Source organism: Nuphar pumila, chromosome 5 (genome assembly GCF_984573655.1).
Source record: "Nuphar pumila chromosome 5, dmNupPumi1.hap1.1, whole genome shotgun sequence".
Lineage (NCBI taxonomy): Eukaryota > Viridiplantae > Streptophyta > Magnoliopsida > Nymphaeales > Nymphaeaceae > Nuphar > Nuphar pumila.
In genome coordinates, this window is record NC_143253.1 from 13,084,090 (window position 1) to 13,105,590 (window position 21,501).

Here is a 21,501-nt window from a genome sequence, read left to right on the forward strand (position 1 = left end):
CTAGCGAGGAGGTCTCAGCGGAGCCGTCGTTCTGGTGACGGGTGTTCATCTCGTTCCGGTGACGGGTGTTCTACGAAATGTAAATCCCCCCTTCTGTAAGGGCAAAAGGCCATGAACACGCTGGGAGGAGCCCTCAGACCCCCCTTCTGTAAGGGTAAAAGCTCTGAATCAGACTCCATAACTCTTCAAGTTGAATGATGCTACCCACACTGGGAGGAGCTCTCAGACCCCCCTTTCTGTAAGGGTAAAAACTCTAAATCAGACTCCACAACTCTTCAAGTTGAATGATGCTACCCACGCTGGGAGGAGCCCCCAGACCCTCCTACTGTAAGGGTAAAAACTTTGAATCAGGCTCCACAACAGTAAATGTGCAGGTCAGTCGGTGCTTGATGGAGCAATGTATGATCTTCTAATGGATGTGCACAGAAGCTGAAATAGAAGGGAGAGAGAGAGAGAGAGTGAGAGTTGAATGATGCTACCCATGCTGGGATGAGCCCCCAAACCCTCCTCCTGTAAGGGTAAAAACTTTGAATCAGGCTCCACAATAGTCAATGTGCAGGTCAGTCGGTGCTTGATGGAGCAATGTATGATCTTCTAATGGATGTGCACAGAAGCAGAAATAGAAGGGAGAGAGAGAGAGTAAGAGGGTTGATGTTCATGGCCTCCTCCAAGGGAGATTTCTTTCTCGGATAATCCTGCAGTGCAGAGACTGGGTCTTAAATAATCATCTTCGGGGCACTTAAGTCTTTACAACCACTCCTTTTCAAGAACCGTCATTTTTTTTTGCACCAATGGAGGAGAGGGTACTTAAGTCTTTGCAATCGCATCAAACTCCAACGCTAATTAATGGTGACAAACATGGGGATACGAGACGCACATGCTTACATACGTGATGCTCTTTGGGACCCCCGATCATGAGATGTAGCTAACTGCCCTGTTCGGGGGGGGGGGGAACATATAACCTGCTTCGGTCAAATACCTAGTCGGGTTGGCAATGCTTGCCATACTTACGGTCATTTTTTTGATGGTGTAAATCCGTAGCGCATCACTTCCCCCTAGAAAGTCACCTTGCTTCGACACTAACAAGGGACATAATGCCTTTGCCCTTTCTTATATGCAAGGAGATGATGCTTGCAAGATTGAAACCCTAACCACCTGTCTTGTAGCTACGGACCCCTCCCACTATGCCAAACCCCATGAGGCTCATATTTGTAAATCTTGTTCATTTAAATTAATTGAATATTTGAGTCATATGTGAAAGGAACTCTGCTTTGTTGTCGGTGTAATTTTTTTTTACTTGAGTGTTGAATTGGGTCTTGAACATGCCAATGGATTTGGTTAAAAAATAATATGCTTCTGATTTATACCTCATTAAATATCTCTAAGTATAACATAAAAAATCATCTACAATGGTAAGAAAATAATGTGCACCTGTGTGTGATGGTGTAACATAACTATGCCATATATCACAATGAATTAAATCAAAAGATGAACCACTTTTATTGGTGCTAATAAAAAATGATAAATGAGTATGTTTGGCTCTATGACATGCATCACAAAAAAGATTCAGAACAAGGAATAATATTAGTCTTCATGGGATAATGCAAGAATATGTTCTCTGGATGAGCGTCCAAGACGCAGATGCCAAACGTGAGAATTGGAGTGAGATCCAACATAGAAGGCTCAACTACTTGGGAGATTGGAAAGATGGTATAACTCGTCTTGCACTTTACTCACTCCAATAAGCTTCTTTGATGAAAGGTTCTGAAAAACACAGAAAGTAGGAAAGAATATTGCAGCACGTTATAATGATTGAGCTAACTTACTAACAAAAAGAAGATTGAAATAGAACAAGGGTGTCACCCATATGTAAAAACATAAGTCTTTGCTCATTAGGAAGGTGAACCGATTTTTCTTTTGCAAGACTCTTAACATTACACAAAGAATGAAGGTGGGATATCATGTGATCAAAAGCTCTGGTGTCAATGATCTAAGAGGACAAACGATCAACAGAATTGAAAGAGACATTACTTGCAAGATTAGCAAAAGCTGGTACAGAGTCCCTGTTGACGAAGGCAACAAACTATTTGAATTGCTCCTCGGATAACTATGGCAAATTGTGACCAACATTTAACGCAGATGCAACACCTTGCATCAACCTATTGGTGGCAGCAACATGAGGAGGTCTAGACGCTTGGTCGGTTGCAGTGGAGCCTTTGTTAAGTGTCGCATTTAATGAACTTTCCCCTCTAGAGTGATTTAAAGGATAACCATGCTGTGCATAACACTTGGATTTGTAATGTCCAAGCATTTCAGAATGATCACACTTGGGCCAATTTTGGTTTTTTTTAATAATTATGACGGTTGGAATTGAACTTGAAATACTTTCTCTTGTTGTTGGGCAACACATTGCTCTTTGGACACACCACACATGCACATAAAAATGCCATAACAGGATGCAAGCTCATCCCACAAAGCTTTTAAGCCAATAAAGTATGTAGACAAGGATTATTTTTCTTATTGATGTTCAGTGATATGTTTCTTCAAGTAGAGATACCTTGAGAGAATCTCTCATGAAGATTGACGCCCACGTCTTTTACTGTTTCATCATAGATAACGCTGCTTGCAATATCTTTTGTCAATGCATTCATCAGCCATGACAAGATCATGTCATTGCAACGACTCCATTGAGGCCATTCAGGGGAGGACAAAGATGGTTCAAAGATGATCCCTTCTACAAATCCGTACTTATTCTTTGCACTCAACACCATCTTTGTAGCTCACTTCTATACTTCTATGTTGAATAGTGGTCTTCATCTAACTGAACTGGCACTAAAACAACACCGGTTGGAGTGATAAATATAATAAGGAGACAATTATGCATCTCTACTTGGGTTTTAGACATTGACTGATGGACTTCCACCATCGTTACTGGCCATGCAAATCACTGGATGATGGAAGAAGAAGAAGGCAATGAAAGGCAGATGCAACAACAGAGATGAACGCCAGTTGCTATGTGCCTGTCTAGCCACAACTGATGACCGGAGATCAAGTACCTGACCTGATGAAGGTGCCCTGTGCCTGAGCAGCAGGAAGATGATTGCTGACCAGATGACGACTGCGCCTGTTGCACCAGCACGACGACAGTTGCTGAAACACAAAGAAAATCCAGGATCCGAGCTTCTGCTCTGATACCATGTGAAGAGTCCAGGATTGAAGATAGAATCATATCATTTGTTTCATTTTGAATAAAATGAATAAATACAATCAGTTCTCAGATTTTTAGGGATGACTAGGATACAAAAACATTTAAAACATATTATATTTTGAATATTTTTATACAACACATAATGAAGAGCACGAATTGCTGGGCCCCTTCTTCATAGAATTGGATGGCCGATCTGGTGGAGATCTTCCACATTTGGCTGGCTGCTAGAGATAGGGTCCCACGATAATCGTGGGACTGTTCCGCTTACAATCGTATAATGTTTTGGCTTACCAAATGCAACTAAACTGAATCGAATTGGGTTGGATATTGGATAAAATCCGATTCACTAACATCCCTAATCAAGTTTCATAGGATTCATGACTTTTTCATGCCAAACAAGGGACTTGATTCGCTTGTTCAAATCAGAAGCAATAGCAGAGAGAGAGAGAGAGAGAGAGAGAGAGAGAGAGAGAGAGAGTAGGCCTTTCTCTTCCTGCTCAATCGGTGGTGGAGTGAATTAATAGTAAAGGTAAGAATAAGGCTTGATGGAAAATGTGGTCCTTTCTGCAACAACAAAAAAATGCTGTCCTTACAAGGTGGAGGTTTTTAAAAGCCTAGGCCACTAGGGTTTAAGAACCAATATGACATTGCTGCGTTGGATGCTTGAGCTTTACACTTAGAAGTTAGAACACTTTTGGACCATTGGATCCTGACATGAAAGTTATTGTTGCCAATGATTTAAGCAATGTTCTGCATAGCATTGGAATATTTCACTGGGTTTTCTCTGATTGTATATAGTCTACAAAGAGATATAACTTGGGGCCCACGAATATCTCTCAAGAGCATCTGTTTTTGGGTAATTTACATATAGGAGCTTTATGAAGGGAAAATTTATGTTTTAGCCACCTCAAGTTTCAAATATTTAAGCTAATCCGCTAACTTTTAAATAAATTGCTCAAATGGCTGCTTGAGTTACTTTTTTTTCACCTAACTCTAGTTAACTCTTAAAAATTATAGTTTTATCCTCTCTTTTTTTTTTAAAAAAAAAAAAATTTATTGAATGTCACTTGTTCAGTTACAATTAAAGGTAAATAAGCAACTTCATAAAGTAACACAGGTGCTGGTCGAGTAATTTCTAAAACAGTGATGGACTTTCTTTAAATATTCCAAACCTGAGGCAGCTAAAGATTAATTCACCATATGTTACGTGCCTATATGTAAATCACCATTGTTTTTTTCCATATTGACAAATATCCGCCATCTTTCTTTAAAATCTCACGATTTTACCGCAGTTCAAAAAACTGATATAATTAATCACCAAGAAAACATGATATTTTCAGCGCATTAAGTGACATAGCTTTCGGTGAGTGTTTTCATTCGTCATAAAACAAAAAAAAACTTTTTAAAAAACATCACATTGTAGACAACTGGATCCAGGTTTGGGATTTCATTTTCATGACCCGACAAAACCCAAGCCCGGACGTGATACTTTGGGTGGGTTTGGGTACACCCTGAAGTCAAAACAGTTGAGTCATATTGTAGACAACTGATCGCCAGTGATACTTAATCCCCACCACACATCTCACTCTTGGGCACCTAACCCATTGACAGCCCTAAATGGATCAGGCCAAAATCCAATGTTGTTAAAATAGAACCGAATGGGAACTTGCCGATTTATTGAAAAATCGGACTGTTTGTGATAATTAAGACATTTACTTGCTATTATATTTTCAAGTATTAAATGCGTAATTTAGAATTTAGTTGAACCTCAAAGTTATCGTTTGCTTCAGTTCTGTATTTTCCTTTTTATAGATATTTTCCTGATTTTTCTTAAAAAAAATCAATTTGTTTAAAATAGTGGATTCAAAATGACTGTATCATGTTGGATTCGGGCCGACTTTCCGAATAGTTTTGAAAACAGATCCAGATTATATAGAAACCAACTACGACAACATTGGTCGGATCCAAGTACGTGTTCTTGCCTCCTGATCCATCGGCATCTCGACAATGCAGATAATCTCCAATCTTGTTTTTCAAAATCTAGTTTCTTGTCATTAGTATAACCAAATATCCCGATTTCCTTATGACCATGGTTTGGGATCTAGCGAATCAGATTAAGGTGAGTCGGATCTAGATGACAACTCAATAGGAACATGCTAAACCTGGCACATGGATCAATTTGGTTGCATCTGGATCCAAAGGATCGGTGGACCCCCCATTTCGGTACCTTCAATAGAACAAAATTAATGGCATTTTTTGCAAAATCAGAAAGGACAATGTGGTCAATAGAAAACTTAAATACCCACCTCTACCATTCTTTAATGAGTGTTTAACCAACTTAGATTAGGTGACAAGCACCAAAGAAGAAAGGGCACTATGCATTCTCTTTTTCAGGCCATGATCATTCAACTCACTGTTGTTAGTATCGGAATCGGATCTGTGTGGTTTGGCCAACGAATCAGGTGAATCCGGCCGATACGATTCTCAAGTGAATTGTTCTGAATGTTTACAATACGTGCCAACCAGGACGTGACACGTGTTAAAGCCATTAAAATAATATTAAAAAAATAGCCGATTCAGGTCGTATCATATCCATTTTATGGCGATACGATAAGTACTGATTCAACTTACTGAGATCGACCTTACGTTACCAACAAATCAATTGCAGGAAAGATCCAAAGAGTTATGATATGGTTGCCGGTTCCTAATGTATAAACTAGATATGTTAGTACCCAGTTTGTGATCGACCTTGTGACCTTGATTTAGCACCATATCTAGATCCACTATTGGGGTCTATCATGCCATAAAACTTTTCTTCCTTCTTTTGTGATTCAAGCTAGGGTTAGAAAGAAACCTTTGCCCTATTAAATAAGATTTCACACCAAGGTGAAAAAAAAAGAGAGAAGCCAAATCAAGAGGTGATATAAGAAGTAGAAGTGGAGAATAAAGGGCTTACAAGCATAGTGACAAACGTTTTTATAGGCAATTTCTCATTTTTCAAAAAACTCGCGAGAAATTGAAAATTTTTCATAAATCTCGCATTTTTTTGGCAAAATCTTGGCAATAAAAAAAACTAAAAAATATAAAATTTATATTTTATAAGAAAATATTACTAAAAATTATTTAAAAATAAAAATACATGTTTTTTTTTGCGATAAATAGCCGTTTAAAACGTAAATATTGTGTTAAATCATGATATATATGTTTTTTTCATAAATCTCACGATATTTTGAAAATCTCGTGAGAAATTAATGTTTTAAACTTTCAGGCAATTTCTCACGATATTATCGCAAGATTTTTCATAAATCTCGCGATATTTGTCACTATGCTTACAAGTACATGTGGAAGTGGGAAAATGAGAAGTTAATGGGAAGCATATAAGAAATGAATTAACAAGCTAAGCATTAGTAGAATTGCACAATATTTCAAAAAATTATAAAAGATATGTTGCAATTTAGTTAAAATAGATCAACTGCGTTATTGTAATTATAGGAATCATTATTCATTAATTATATAATTGGATTTTTTTTTACTGAAAATTCAATCCTTATTTCGAGAATCCAGTGTCTTGATTTGGCAGCATGCTTCTCATGACAAGGGAGCTAAGTCACGGAAGCAATTATTTTATAGCTTCCGAAGTGGCTTCCCAAAAAAGCAAGATTTTAATTAAGCTTCTGATTACCATGATCCACACCTGGTCAAGAAGAAGTCCAAACAGTCGAGTCATATTGTATACAACTGATCGTCAGTGATACTTAATCCCCACCACACATCTCACTCGAGATATGTGAGGGTGGGGCCCACACATGTTCATCAAGTGAGATGCACGGTAGTGGTGGAATATGACCAGTAACTTGGTTATATACAATATGAGCACAACTGTTCTAGGAAGAGATTCTAAAATGGTACCACCGAGGTGGTATCCATGTGGTAAGCGGGGTCTTGTGCCAAGCTGAAGGCTCAGGTTCGAATCCCTCTGCCACATGGGGCTTAAGAGATATCTTGTAAGAGTCTGACTAACCTCAGCTTGCCTTTCCAAAGAAAAAACAAGAGATTCTAAAATGGTGCATTAGGCACTTATGCATTGGTTAACCTGTTTGATGGGCTACCCACAAAAGGACATGGAGCCCAGTTTAATGAAGGTAGAGTGCAAAATAAATTAGGAACATGGGCCAAGGTAGCCATAGGAGTCACATGTAGGCTAAGTTAGACTGGGGCGCATTGAACATGATCATGGTAGCCCTCAGAGTCTCAACCCATATATCTTAGATTCATCATTTTCCTAAACCTTCACAATGCATTGGAGCCTTTTCACTTTGGATACCTACTCAGAGTCCAATAGGAAACCGTTGAAAGATGTATTCAGTTTGTCATCTTAGATTCATCATTATCCTAAACCTTTACAAGGCATTGGAGCCTTTCACTTTGGATACCTACTTAGGGGTGTCAACTGCCGGGTTTTGGTTCGGACCCCGGTGAAACCAGACTTGGACCAAAATTTTGGGTATGATATCGAGTCGGAACTCTGGTTTAACTGGGTCTACTATAAGAAAAACCATACTCGGACCTGATAAAAATTACATGAACCGGACCCGAACCATACCCTGTAAAGGCATATTTTTTTATCATTTTTACATTGAAAAATTGTGAGTCTTAATTGCAACTCGGGTCGGGTCCATATAAAATTTCACAAACTATACCCGGGTCCATGTATTAATCGGACTTTCAGGTACGGACCCGGGTCTTAATTGGGTCTTCTTATTTATCACCATACCCGGACCCTGTAGGGTTTGATTTGGGTCGGGTCCGAGTAAACCAGTCCGTTGACACCCCTATACCTGCAATAAGAAACGGTTGAAAGATGAATTCAGTTTGCTCTAAGCCTGCTGCAGTTAACCAATATTATTAGAAAATTCCTTCATTCATTTTGAAGAAAGAGAGAAAGTAAGGGCAAAATAGTAATTTCAGATAATAGTACAGGTGGCTAAATAAATTTTTGAAAAAGCTTAAGCCCACGAGGGCTCCCCTCATCATTAATGTCACTTAAGGGACACCACAAGTTTGAAACCCACGTGTGGCAAGGTTGTACTCCCCATTGAGCAGGGGGTTTCAGGGTTTTACCCAAAGAATTTCTGACATATACACATATTTTTAGAAACGTAAAAAATGGATGCCTCACAATGTATTTAAAACTTTACAATACAAAAGTATCGTAGGCTGATGATTTTTAATGCTTTTAAAAGTGCATCTAAACATGCAAAAATTCACAATTCAAAACATGTTGCTCACTAAATAAATGATAAAAATTCAATATGTAAAGTCCCATGGATAAAAGACTTGATCGCTAGTGAATGAACTCCTTCTAGATTTTGAACCTTTCATATATATATATATATATATATATATATATATATATATATATATATATATATATATATATATATATATATATATATATATATATATACATGCGTGTGTGAATATAGGTATTCTATCAATACTCAAATGCCTCCCACAATTTCCATATACCAGCTTCTTAGAAAACCACCATGTTCATTCTCTCAAAAAACCACATCTTATTTGTGCAAAGGATAAAAATTGACAAATTTAAAAGCCAAGGGAATGGAGAGCAACTCAAGTTGTTATTAAAGCGTTTTTTTAAAGGCGTCACATTTATCTTAAATATTTGACACTTAGGGGGCGTTTGCATGTGTGAAAATGCCTGCCGCGGAAACGGAATCAGACCCTCCCGGGAACCGTTTTCGCGAAAAACCCAGAGGCAGCAGTGTATTTTGGTATGCCGGCAGTTTTTGCTATTTGATTCATCACTGTGAGCCCCCACAAAAATGCATGCCCGGCGATGCGTTTCTGCAAAAAACACCCATTTTCCGTGACACAAACGTACCCTCAAGGTGGCCGTAAACTTGCCATGCATTAGGTGCTTATATGCAAATTAACCATTGCACCTACGATCCAACCAACTAGGAGGGAATCAATAGATTTTTTTGGGGCCCTTCAATTTACAGGGAGAGAATTTAGAATTAAGAAGAGATACAAATAAAAAAAAACTTGATAAGCCATTAGATTGCTTAACTGGGGATTCAAACGGACGGGATCCAGTATGCCTCTTTTATGATTTTTGGCTGTTCTTTCAACCCAATCCGGATCTGACTTTCCTATGTATAGGATTCGATCCGTTTGCATCCTTATGCTTAACCCTCTATTGAAATTCGACCAAATGATTCATATGGCCCCTGTCACTAACATACCAAATGCTCCAATTCTTTTTATTAATCAGTAGTTCAGTACTATCATTTGAAAATATTGGCAAGATACTTTTCCTTTTGGTGGAAGTGGATTTGCTTTTTGAGAAACAAATGGAAAACAATGTTTAAGGCACAAGGCCTTATATATTTACTGGCATTGAAGTTAGGTAGCATTCATATACATGTTTGAATGGCCACATTGGATGTAATCTGTTCAATTTTTAAAATAATTAAGAGCCCTCAGGGAGGATAATCAAATGTTTAAGTTGACCATATCCTGCAGCGGCTTGGCGGTTATAAACTACATAAATGTTTAAGTTCAATACAATCTATTAAATGGTTTGTTGGTACCATTATAATATCTGTTTTTTTTTTTTGAGAATTAAAATAAGGGTTAATATTTGGTGCTATTGAAGGCACAAAACTATTGAGCTAAAAATCACAGGCTCAGACTTAATCAAATCAATCTGACAGTGTTCAACATAGTTTGTATGCTGACCAATCCAAAAATATGTTTTTTTGAATCATGAATTTTTGGCACCTACTTTTTATGTCATAATCACATGATTCAAAACTCATTTTCCAACTAAAATAATCTTGTAGGTCACATTCATCGGGTCTGATTTACAAAAAAAAACATGAAAATCAGGTGATTTATACTCAAAAGTTCAATAGAATCAAATATTAACCCCTTAAAAGAAATACCATTGTAAAAATGAAGTGTGTCCCTCGCTACAAAACTAAAGCAGCAGGCTTAGACAAGAGGAGGGGCTTATGGGGGTTTCAGCCGCTTCGGGAGTGGGCCATACAACAGAGCATCATTCTCTCCGGAGCCCCACCACCTGAATCGTGGTTTCCCTTTGTTAAATATCAGAAAAAAGCATCCCATGCATTTTATTCCTAGAGCATAGTGGTAGAGCTGATATGGCCAGTAAGGTTGTGGAGCACTCAAGCATTGCAAAGACCCACAAATCAGTGCACAGCCCCTGTTGCAACCTAGGAGATTTTATCAATTTGTACAATTAGATGTACCAACTTACCAACGGGGCTCCGGTTGTCTGGTAGGAAACTGTCACCTTGCGTTGGGACGTCGCAAGTTCAAAACCCAATGGTATAGTTGTATAACTGGTAGGGGTCTGCCTAACCGCAGCTTAATAAAAAAACAAACTTATCGACGAAAGTGGTGGGACAAGATGAGATTTCCATTTTGCTCAGAAATGCAATGTCCTAGCTTATCACGTTTATCTGGATAAGAGGGGACAGTTCTCTAGAGGGAATTGAGGATTTATGATGATAATGTAGCCTAACAAGAACTCTTTCCAAATGGATGAGATGTAAATTCCAGCTAATACTACAGAGATAAAGCCATGAACAAGCACCCCAAGACAAAACACTAGTGGTTACTAACCAGGGCAGGCCTTTTCTGCTGCTCTGTCTACAACTTCAACCACAGTGGGAAATAGTTTTCCATCTTAGAATGGTTGTAGATTCTCACTACTGTGGGATAAAATGCAGGCAGAAAACGGCACGTTTTCCTACTGTAAAGATTTAGGGTGAAAATGCTACAGCAGCTCATGACAGAAGCTTTATGTTCACATTTTTGCCTAAACAAGAAGAAAAAGTTTCTCGCTCATAATCGTTTCAATAATGGTAACAAATTCTTCAGTTTTTTCTTTAGTAGCTTTTTATAAAGAGAAGAGAAATTACCACTTTGGTTTGGACTTTCCATTACGAGTTGAGAGGTGTTAGCTAGATTGACTGTGGCCTTGTTTCGCTACATGCAGTGTAAAACTCTTGGAGTAATATCCCTTGCCTAATAGAAATAGTTTTATATTAGTTTTAATCTTGCAGTATGGCCTGTAAACAAGCTGAACCAACAGAACAGAGCATGTTCAGGCTTGGCTTATTTATCACTGGAGCAAGCTCGTGACTCAGCTCGTGTTTAGCTCAGCCGAGCTCAAGCTCAGCTTGTTCATGAACGAGATGAGCCCAACAGGAGCTGGCTTGTGAAAAAACATCATGTTTTTTGTACATAGAATATGCATATCTTTTATATATTACAGTTAAAATACATATTTTATATATTAAACTTAATAGTTCATATGTTATGTGTACAGTTTTCATGCTTCCTTCTCTTTATATATATTCTTTGCATTTCTTCTCTTTATATATTACTCTTAATATATATCACACATAAAATATATCTAATTTTTATCTATACGAACTCACCTAAGCTGAGCTCAGCCGAACACGGGACGTTCGAGCTCAACTTGAATGTGAGAAGTAGGACATGGATGTCATATGAGACTAAATACAAGAACAAAATCGACCTTTAATTTTTCTCTCTCTTTAACAATTCAGTTCATAACTTTCAATTTAAATTAAAAAAAGGCAATTAAAAAGCGAAAATGAAAAAAAAAAGAAAAAAGAAAAAGGAAAAAGGAAAAAGCAAAACGTTCTCTATATAAGTTCTTCCACCCTCCGCCCCCAGTTCATCCACTCAACACACACACACACACAGAGCTTCAACAATGGCGGCACCCCCCCTCGTTTGGTGCCTCCTCTACCTCCCACTTCTCATGGTGGTGGGTGTTCCAAATTCCGCCATTTCCCCACTTGGGTACCTCTCAATTCCCTTCTCTCACCCAGATTTCTCTCTGTTTTCTTGCAGGCGACCGTCTCCGGAGGTGAGCTTCCCGGCCTCCACCCCTTCTCTTCGAAGGCCTCCCTCCTCCGATACTGGAATCTGCGAATCCCCAGCTCTCGGATTCCGGCATTCCTGGAGGAGAAGGCGTCCCCTCTCGACGCCCTCAACTCGTCCGTCCTGCAGAGGTACGCGGAGCAGGGCTCCCTCCCCACCCACCTCCGCTCCTTCTGCTCCGGCGCACGCCTCTTCTGCTTCCCAGATCCCTCCCCGAGCCTCGAGAAGCACGGCGCCAACGTCGACTTCGCCTCCTACTCCGGCCTCAACTTCACCAACTACCGATCCGGTACGTCGGGCGGCACCGACTCCTTCAAGAACTACTCGGTTGGCGAAAATGTCGTCGCCGACTCGTTCAAGCGTTACAGCCGAGGCTCGGTTTCCCACACCGACTCGTTCTCCTCCTACATGCCCAGCGTCAACGTCGGTGACGGCGAGTTCTCGAGCTACGGCTTCGAGGCCAAAGGCGGCTCGGGCCGATTCGACAGCTACGCCGATAACATCAACGTCCCGAACCTCCGGTTCTCTACCTACGACACGGCTGGCTTGGATAGGAACCGGGCCTTCCGGTCCTACTCGGGCCAAGGAAACGCCGGGGACCAATCCTTCACTAACTACGGCAAGAAGGGCTCGGCGGTGGCCTCCGGCTTCGAGAACTACGGTCAGAGCTCCAATGTGATCGGCTCGACCTTCACTAACTACGCCCAGGGTGGGGCTCGGGCAAATGACTCCTTCACCAGCTACGGTGGCAACGGTAATGTGCCGGAGAACAGCTTCAGAAACTATGGTGCTGGTGGGTACATTCCTGTTGACACCTTCACTAGCTACAGAGACTCTGCCAATGTTGGTGATGACTCCTTCACCTCATACGGCAATAAGGGCGTTTCCCCCAGGCTGAATTTCATCAACTATGGGCAATCGGCCAATGTGGGTACTGACAAGTTCAAGGGGTATGGCCAGGGTGCTATTGAGCCCGAAGTTGGGTTCAAAATCTATGGGGTCAACAATACATTTGGGGACTATGCTGATAAGAAGAAGGTAAGTTTCGCAAGCTATGTTAATGCCGGTGTGAGTCTCAAGGCCACCAAGAACAAGTGGGTTGTTGAGCCCGGGAAGTTCTTCAGAGAGAAGATGCTGAAGCCCGGAACCGTGATTCCGATGCCCGACGTTCGCGACCGGATGCCGGCGAGGTCGTTCTTGCCGCGATCGATCGCCGAGAAATTGCCGTTTTCGAGCTCGAAGCTCGAAGAGCTGAAGACGGTGTTCCATGCCAGGGAGAATTCTAGCATGGAGAGACTGATGAAGAACACTCTGGCAGAGTGCGAGAGGGAGGCCAGCGGGGGAGAGACGAAGACGTGCGTGACTTCGATCGAAGACATGATCGATTTTGCGACGTCGGTGCTGGGGAAGAATGTTCAGGTGAGGACTACCGATTCAACACAAGGGTGGGGGAAGGATGTGCAGATTGGGGAGGTGAAGGGGATTGATGGTGGAAGGATCACCAGGTCTGTTTCTTGCCACCAGAGTTTGTTCCCTTATTTGGTGTATTACTGTCACTCTGTTCCAATTGTTAGAGTCTATGAGGCTGATCTATTGGATGTTAAGAGCAAGGAGAAGATCAACCATGGAGTGGCAATCTGTCACTTGGACACCAGTGCATGGGGGGCAGGCCATGGAGCCTTCATTGCATTGGGTTCAAAGCCTGGGAAGATTGAGGTTTGTCACTGGATCTTTGAGAACGACATGATCTGGGTAAGGTCAGGTTGAGTTGAGGGGTTTGACTGGGGCCCAATTCTTTTTTTTTTCCAGTTTCTGTGTTTGGTTGTTGAGGAGGAAAGCTAAGAGTGGGGTAGAGGTCTTCTGTTGTCTGTTGGTTGCTCTCTCAGTTATCCCTTTCCTTTTCTTTAAATTGAATGGCTGCTGAGTTGTAGTTTATGATGTTGTTGCTCCAAAGGTACTGTATTAGATCGCCAGTAATAATGAAGGCTGATGTCTATTTCATTTCCTTTGTATTCCCTTTCTCAATATCTGCAATTTTTCGTTGCTAAAGTCTGATTGTCACGTGCCTATGCAATATGTTTATTTCATTAGCGCATATATATATATATATATATATATATATAGAGAGAGAGAGAGAGAGAGAGAGAGAGAGAGAGAGGTGTGTGTTCTGCAACAAACTCATGATGCAAGGGAGGCAAAAATTACATTTTTGCAATAGAGGAGGAGAAATTTCTCAATCGTGACATACTCTTTTTCTCTTCTGAATTCTGATAATAAAATTATTATCCGGTGTGTCTGTTGCATGTATGTTGCTGGCTGGAGAAGAAAAAAAATGCTAACATGCATTTGATGCTGCAACTTGTGCAACCAAGCCAAAAAAAACTGGAATTAAATTTGTCAATGAAATTTGTTTATTATGAGGAACCCTTACCGAAGCGAGGAAAACCCCGGGTGAGGTTGAAAATGGTTTAAATTATGGGTGTGTTTGGGAGGTTGGATAATGTGATATGCCAAATCACAAATTTGTTGTGCCCATAAAAAAGTGTCGATGTCATCATTACACAAAGAATGACAGCGATAAAGGCCAGCGATGGTGTTGCTTCCAAAACACACACACAAAAAAAAAAAAAAAGGGTTTTGGCATATCATGTGATCCACCTTTGGCTAGCTTGCAAAATGGCTTTATGTTTTGTGTTCATCTTTGCATTCCAGCTGGGAAATGAGATGAGCTGATCCTGGCTTGGCTTAGCTAGGCTCGATGAAGGCTCATTTTACAAGCAGCTTATGAAGGATTACCAGGCCAAGCATTAGCAAATGGTGCTTAGCTCTGAGCTGCATTGCTCGTGCGAGCTCCTTAACTAAATTTAATGTGTAACGGTGAAATGAAGTTTGGTTGGGTTATTCAGTTGCGAAAGACGTGGTTGCACACTAGATTCTTAGGCTGTGTTTGGAAGTCTTGAATCTCAAATCCAAGGCAGATGAAATTCAAGGATTTGAGAATGGACCTCCTCCTCTGTGTCATCAAATCCGTGTGTCTGCCATTCTTAACTCGAACTCGGAGCTTTCTTTGCCAAATTTCCATCAAGACTAAGTTAACCTAGTTTTAATCTAATCTTTTTTTTTTTACTCAGAGAAATCGCCTCAGAAGCATAGACCTGGCCACGCTTGTTCAGCCGGACGTACTTACGATTTCTGTCCTGTCAGCATAAAACTCCGAGGGCTTACCCCTCGACCCCAGAGAGTAGTTTTAACCTAATCTTGTTGCAATAAAACAAACAAGATTACCAATGGAGGAGAGGGCTCGGCTCGGCTTGTCTGGTAGGAGCAGGGGTTGTCAAGTACATCATTGTGAGTAGGTAACTGAAAAAAGGCCCATTTTCACTCTCTTTTAATCTACCATCTCCTAAAACCTGGCCTTCAAACTAGGTAGCATTTATTACCACTATCTCCAGCTCCCAAACAGAGGAGCCTTAATGCAGCAACATAAAATATGAAGTAAATAATCCTGCTGTTCAAGTTGTACTTTTTGTGTTTCCATGACAAGTGCTGTTGAGACACGTAGAAAAAACCACCTGCATTTTGCTCACAAATGCACTTGTCCTCGATCTTTTAGGCTTCATGAATGTTCAACTGCGGCTGAGTATCTAATAAGTGACCTAGTTTACTAGTCTATGTGCAAGTGACATTATTAGCCTCAAGGGGTTTGGTGCAGTGGGAGTGAGCCTTGTCTGCTGGAAGGGTGGTGATAAGTAGGGGTGGCAATTTCTGACCCGACCCGCCAACCGGCTTCTTAGGCAGGTTCGGGTTTGACTTAAACGGGTTTATGTTGTAATCAGGTTGACCCGCTTAACCCATTTATTAAACGGGTCAGGTTCGTGTTAGGGGTATGCCAACCCGCCAACCTATTTAATAAACTCCAAGACCATATCCACCATTAACAAAAAATGTAGGAAGAAAAAGGGAAACACATCAAAACAAGTGGCCTCGACTCCTGAGAAGAACAATTTTTTCTTCATGACATTAATTTATTCTTTCCGCAATAAATATCAATCCATTGCCTCAAGGACCAAAACGGTGATCGTTAATATTATTTTAGCAACCAAGGTTAAATCCAAACACCACATTGGGTTACCACATCCCCCTTCCTCGAGCCAATATATTGAGACGACCCTCATAGTAGGTTGTTTGCATTTCAGAGTCGCAGAGCGACGCTTTCGCCACCGTAACCTGAAACCCCTTAAAATCCGTCACCCCTTCAACCGATAACCCCATCACCCTTTTTTTGAACCTCTTTCCGGTGCATGTGAGCAGAAACAACCATGTTGGGAGATACCACTACGGTGAACCACGTACCACGATGGTCACTCTTCGGCTCGTTCCCGAGCCCATACTCGCCAAGGACCTCGTTGGGATTCCCCCGCGTGCTCACCCTCCCGATGAGCGGTGTGATCATCCCCCACAGCCAGAACCACCTGGTCCACGACGCCTTTGCTGGTGGCTCCCTTGAGACCGGCTTCTACAAGGACTCGCCCAAGGACATCGCCGCCGTCTACGGCGCCCCCAAGCTCACCCTCGACCCGCTCCACAACTGCGGGGGGATCACAGCGATCGTAACCCTCCGGGCCCTTAGTGTCTGATCCCTCAACATCTTGGTCTCGCTAGAGAAGGGGTTTCCTCTCGACAACGGCCTCGACTCGAGCGTGGCCAGCATCACCACCACCGCATTTGCCGTGAATGCCCTCTTCGGTGGCCGACTCTCCGGCCTCGGCCTCATCCTCGTCCTTGTCATCGCCAACCCATTTACCCGCCCGCCAACCCGTTTAGCCGACCCGACCCATTTATTAAACGGGTTACCCGTGTCGTGTCGGGTTACCCGTTTAATAAATGAGTCGGGTTCGTGTTTGCCACAACCAACCCGTTTAATAAACGGGTCAGGTTCATGTTTGCCACAGCCAACCCGTTTAATAAACGGGTCAGGTTCGTGTTTGCCACAGCCAACCCGTTTAATAAACGGGTCAGGTTCGTGTTAAGGTATACTGACATGCCAACCCACCGACACGACCCGATTGCCACCCCTAGTGATAAGGGTTTCATTCCCACGGGCATCATCCCCTTGCATATAAGAAAATCATAAGGGCATTATGCTCTTTGCTTGTGCGAAAGTGATGCAGTGCTAAGGAGGATCGCTCCTTAACTATGCAAGAATAGGTATCCTACCCTCAACTATAAAACAAGTAAACTACAAAATGTAAAAAAAATGATAAAATATCACAAAAAGCACTCATAATTCATTCATCTCTAAGTATCTATTTAGATTTTACCTAATTTTAATTCAAGTAAACTACCTCATAACCATTTTAAAAGATAAGCTTATTCCAATCTAATTAGATCTAGATATTGAATCTAATAGGTATATTTAATACCGCTTATAAATGAACCAAAATGTAAAAATGACAAATAAAAAATATTCAAATGATAAACATTTAAAATCTACTCTGCTCATGCATCATTCTTCTCTCTCAAGTTGAAGAAGACTTGTCCTCAAGTTTGAATTTCACTTGTATTTTTTTCAATTTCATTTCACATTATAGGTTACAGTCCCAAAATATAAAATCTGACCTGTGTACTACTCTATAACTTGAATGAACCAAGCATCATTCACACCAACATTCATTCCAAACCAACTAAAGCCATCGAGACTGGTCTGGTCTGGGTCAAATGGATCAAATGATTTCAGTGTAGGTTTGATCCAATGTGTCAGAGTCCATGAGTAGAGAATCTGAACTTTTCGCTCCATCATTTCATGCTCCATGCTGGTGATGCACTCAAAACAAGCTCAAGGCTTGAGAAAGATTATTTTTGGATCCCAAAACTAAAAGGCTTAGGGTTTGGATAAAAAACGAGGTGAAACTCGATCTAAACGAGAGTGAACTAAGTTTTGAACATGGCTTTGAATCCAAAAAATAAGAAAAAACTAGGCCTTCTGACGAACGAACCAAGTTCAGGAGGTACGAACCGATGTGCACAACCAGAGAACCGGTCTAGTTAAGATCCGTCCTGGTTCAAAACAATAAAAAACAACAAAAAAACTGACCCGACCCGATGCATGAGACCATTACAAACCGAACCTGTTCACGAAACCGGTTTGTTACCTTCCTTCTCAGTTGAACACAACCACCACGCCGTCCACCACCACCACCACCACCACCATATTGTCCACTACGGCGTCGTCTCTCGCAGGCAGGGGGCACCGATTGGATTTGGCTGACGGACGAGTTTCGATTGGGATCCCACCGGCGATGAGTCCTCCATCGTCGCGAAACTTCGTGGAGGAGAGGAGCACCACAAATGCGCTCCCACATCCTCCGATCGACTTGGAGGCGACAACAGAGGGGATCCGATCGACAGACGAGCACCAACGATGACTCCTTCGTGGATGGTAAACTCCACAGAGGGGGGGAGGACGGGGGACAACCAAGCACCATATTTTTTTACAATAATTAAAGTCCTCACATGAACTGAGTCTGATACCAATCAGTCACTATTTCGTTGCTAAGAAAAAGCAATAGGAGAGTCAACGGGTCGGGTTCGGTTCAGACTCAACTGGAACCAGACTTAGACCTGATTTTCAGGTATGGTATCGGGTCTGGACCCAAGTTTAATCGGGTCTACTATAAGAGAAACCATACCCAGACTCATGAACCAGACCCGGACCCATGAACCAGACCCAGTAAAATAATAAATTTTTTATCATTTTTACATTGAAAAATTGCCTCGAAACTTGGGTCGGGCTGGGGTCTGGTATAAAATTTCACAAACTGTACTCGGTACATGTATTAATCAGACCTCTGGGTCCCGGACCTGGGTCTTGATCGGGTCTTCTTATTTGTCACTATACCCGAATCCTATAGGGTTTGGTCCGGGTAAACCCTACCCGTTGACACCCCTAAAAATCTCAGAGAGCATACCCTTCAACCCCAGTGAGTCGCCAAGCTTCGGCATACGAAATGGGTGACGCCAATGGAATTTGAACCTAGAATGCCTGTCAAACAGTCTAAGCCCCATCCCACTCCGCCAAACCCCTTGGGTCTAGAGAGCTTATAATATTGGTATCAAAGGAACCACCACGCCTTGAGTTTGAATTCCAAAAGGAGTAAATTAATAAAATTAAGAACTACCTGGACGAGAGTGAGAATTGCCAAGAGATGAAAAGGGTAACTTGCTGTTAAGGCTAGGACCAGAGTGAGAACTGCTTAGATTTTGTTTGTGTAACGAAGCAGCTTCTTCGATTTAATTTATTACAGTTGAAGACAGAGACACCCTTGTCATGGCTATAATAGTAATATATTATTCTACAAAATGCCATAAAATGAAGCCAAAATATGGGACCTTTCTTCAATAAAGTAGAAAATTTACCTTTAGTGGATCGAGCTTGGGTTATCATCCATTCAAATAACCGGTTTTATCTTTGACCTAGGGACGTCAATGGATCGGACTTGGGTTAAATATCATATTGAATCTGATTCAAGTAGCTGGATTCTACAAAGCAAGTATAATATGATTAATAATCAGATTTGGATTTGGTATACAGCTTTGCTTCTGGATTTGAATTAAAATCCAAACTAAAATTAAATCTCATGCATAATCCAACCCCATTATATATATCCCATTAGCTAATCAGATCTGGGTTTGGTATTATTTTTTTTTTCATCCAACTCTGAATTCATACGTTTAAGCTAAATCTGATTAGGTTGTACTCAGTAATGCATAGATCTGAACCGTGTCCGATCCGTGAGAGCTTTCATAACTTATTCATACAATTTACGCTATAAGAAAAATAGGTTTTAGTCACATTAATATCTGTCGTAAAAGCGCAGGTACCGCTCCAAAGTCTCTATAGGCCATTGTCTGTAAGTATATAGCGGCAGAAGCCTTTGTATCGGTAAACGTAAACATGTAACCGCATTAATATTTTAATGCTGCTACTAATGGAACCCTCCATCAGGCAATGAAGGGTTACTTTTTTTCATACTCATAAGCTTCTGCTACTAAAACTCAAAGCTGATAGTGACAGTACACTACAGATAATATAGATCAATGCAACAGTGACACTTTACGCCTACTACTAGTACAAGTAAAAAATGTACTTGGTAACTTTTTTGTCGCATTCAACATAAGACTGATACTAAAACAAATACTGACGGTATTTTCCTGTCGGAAAATAATGTGAACACTTTACCTATATAAGCAGTTTTTAATACCAGCATATCTCTCTCTCTCTCTCTCTCTATATATATATATATATATATATATATATATATTGATACCTATATATATCTAATTGGATCCAAGATCTAAATGAGACCCGAAGTAGGTCTCAATTAAATGCCATAAGGGTTGAGTCCATTTGGACCCAACCCAACCTAAAAGACTCATACCAACTGTTTGGAAGGGATCCAACCCATAATACCCTCTCTCTCTATACAACCCCACTCAATACCCCCATTATACTCCCATTGACCCTCTGCGTTTTTGCCCAGTTTAGGTTAGATTCATGAGTTTTTTTCAGACTCCACTGGTATGCAAGACAATGGATTGCAAATCTATTTGTCGGATTCACTAATCTATACATTGATTTTGCCCCCTTACACGTCCGATTCACTTATTTATACACCCATTTTGCCCTTCTATTTGTTTTGGTTTTGGAATCAGTGAACTCTATTAGACAGATTCTGCAAGGTCAACATGTTTTTTTTTTTTTTTTATTCTGTTGGTCACAGTAACCATAACGTGTATGCAGATATTCATTCACGTTTCAATTCTGATGCTTTTCGAGAATAATAGATCTGCTTCTCATTATTATAAGGGTCCAAATCTTACCGTTACCACTTTTACAAATTCCTCCCACGCTGGTTGTCCAAATTGACCTTCGTGTCACTCTGACCATCGCACAACCTCCCCTTAAAAATGGACCATGGTGAGCCGATGTGCCTTTGCCACAGAAGAACTGTTCTGCTCGGAACACCCAACTAACGGGGTCTTCTCCATTAAACCTTGGGAACTGTTCTGCTCGGAACACCTAAATTGAACTCCTCTGGTAGGTTGCTGGGTACCCTGTTTGACACTGTTAGTGGGCTGTTCAGAGGAAAGTTAATAGGGTGGAAATTACGTGAACGTAAAAAGACCACTTTTATGTAACCACTCCTATCTCCCATTGTATAAGGGGTTTGAGTTGTACGTATGATGAAACATCAGCCAAACGCCCTCAGTGCTCATATTCAGAAAATTCACTATTGGGTTTAGGGTCCTGCTCTTTAAGGCTTGGG

The 21,501-nt window shown here is 41.0% G+C and overlaps 1 protein-coding gene across 1 annotated transcript; it reads left to right on the forward strand.

Moving 5' to 3' along the window:
- The first annotated feature begins 12,005 nt into the window (after positions 1–12,005).
- Positions 12,006–14,111, forward strand: LOC149836836 (polygalacturonase-1 non-catalytic subunit beta-like). The gene is made up of 2 exons (XM_090007921.1): positions 12,006–12,059; positions 12,146–14,111. The coding sequence occupies exons 1-2, from the start codon at positions 12,006–12,008 to the stop codon at positions 13,940–13,942; spliced, it is 1,851 nt and encodes a 616-aa protein (XP_089864047.1). The 3' UTR covers positions 13,943–14,111.
- The last annotated feature ends 7,390 nt before the right edge of the window (positions 14,112–21,501 follow it).

Bases quoted from the DNA above. Each gene is read 5' to 3' on its own strand.
- LOC149836836 (XM_090007921.1), top strand. From the start codon at position 12,006: ATGGCGGCACCCCCCCTCGTTTGGTGCCTCCTCTACCTCCCACTTCTC. The intron at 12,060-12,145 runs GTGGGTGTTCCA...GTTTTCTTGCAG, and splicing joins ACCTCCCACTTCTCATGGTG to GCGACCGTCTCCGGAGGTGA.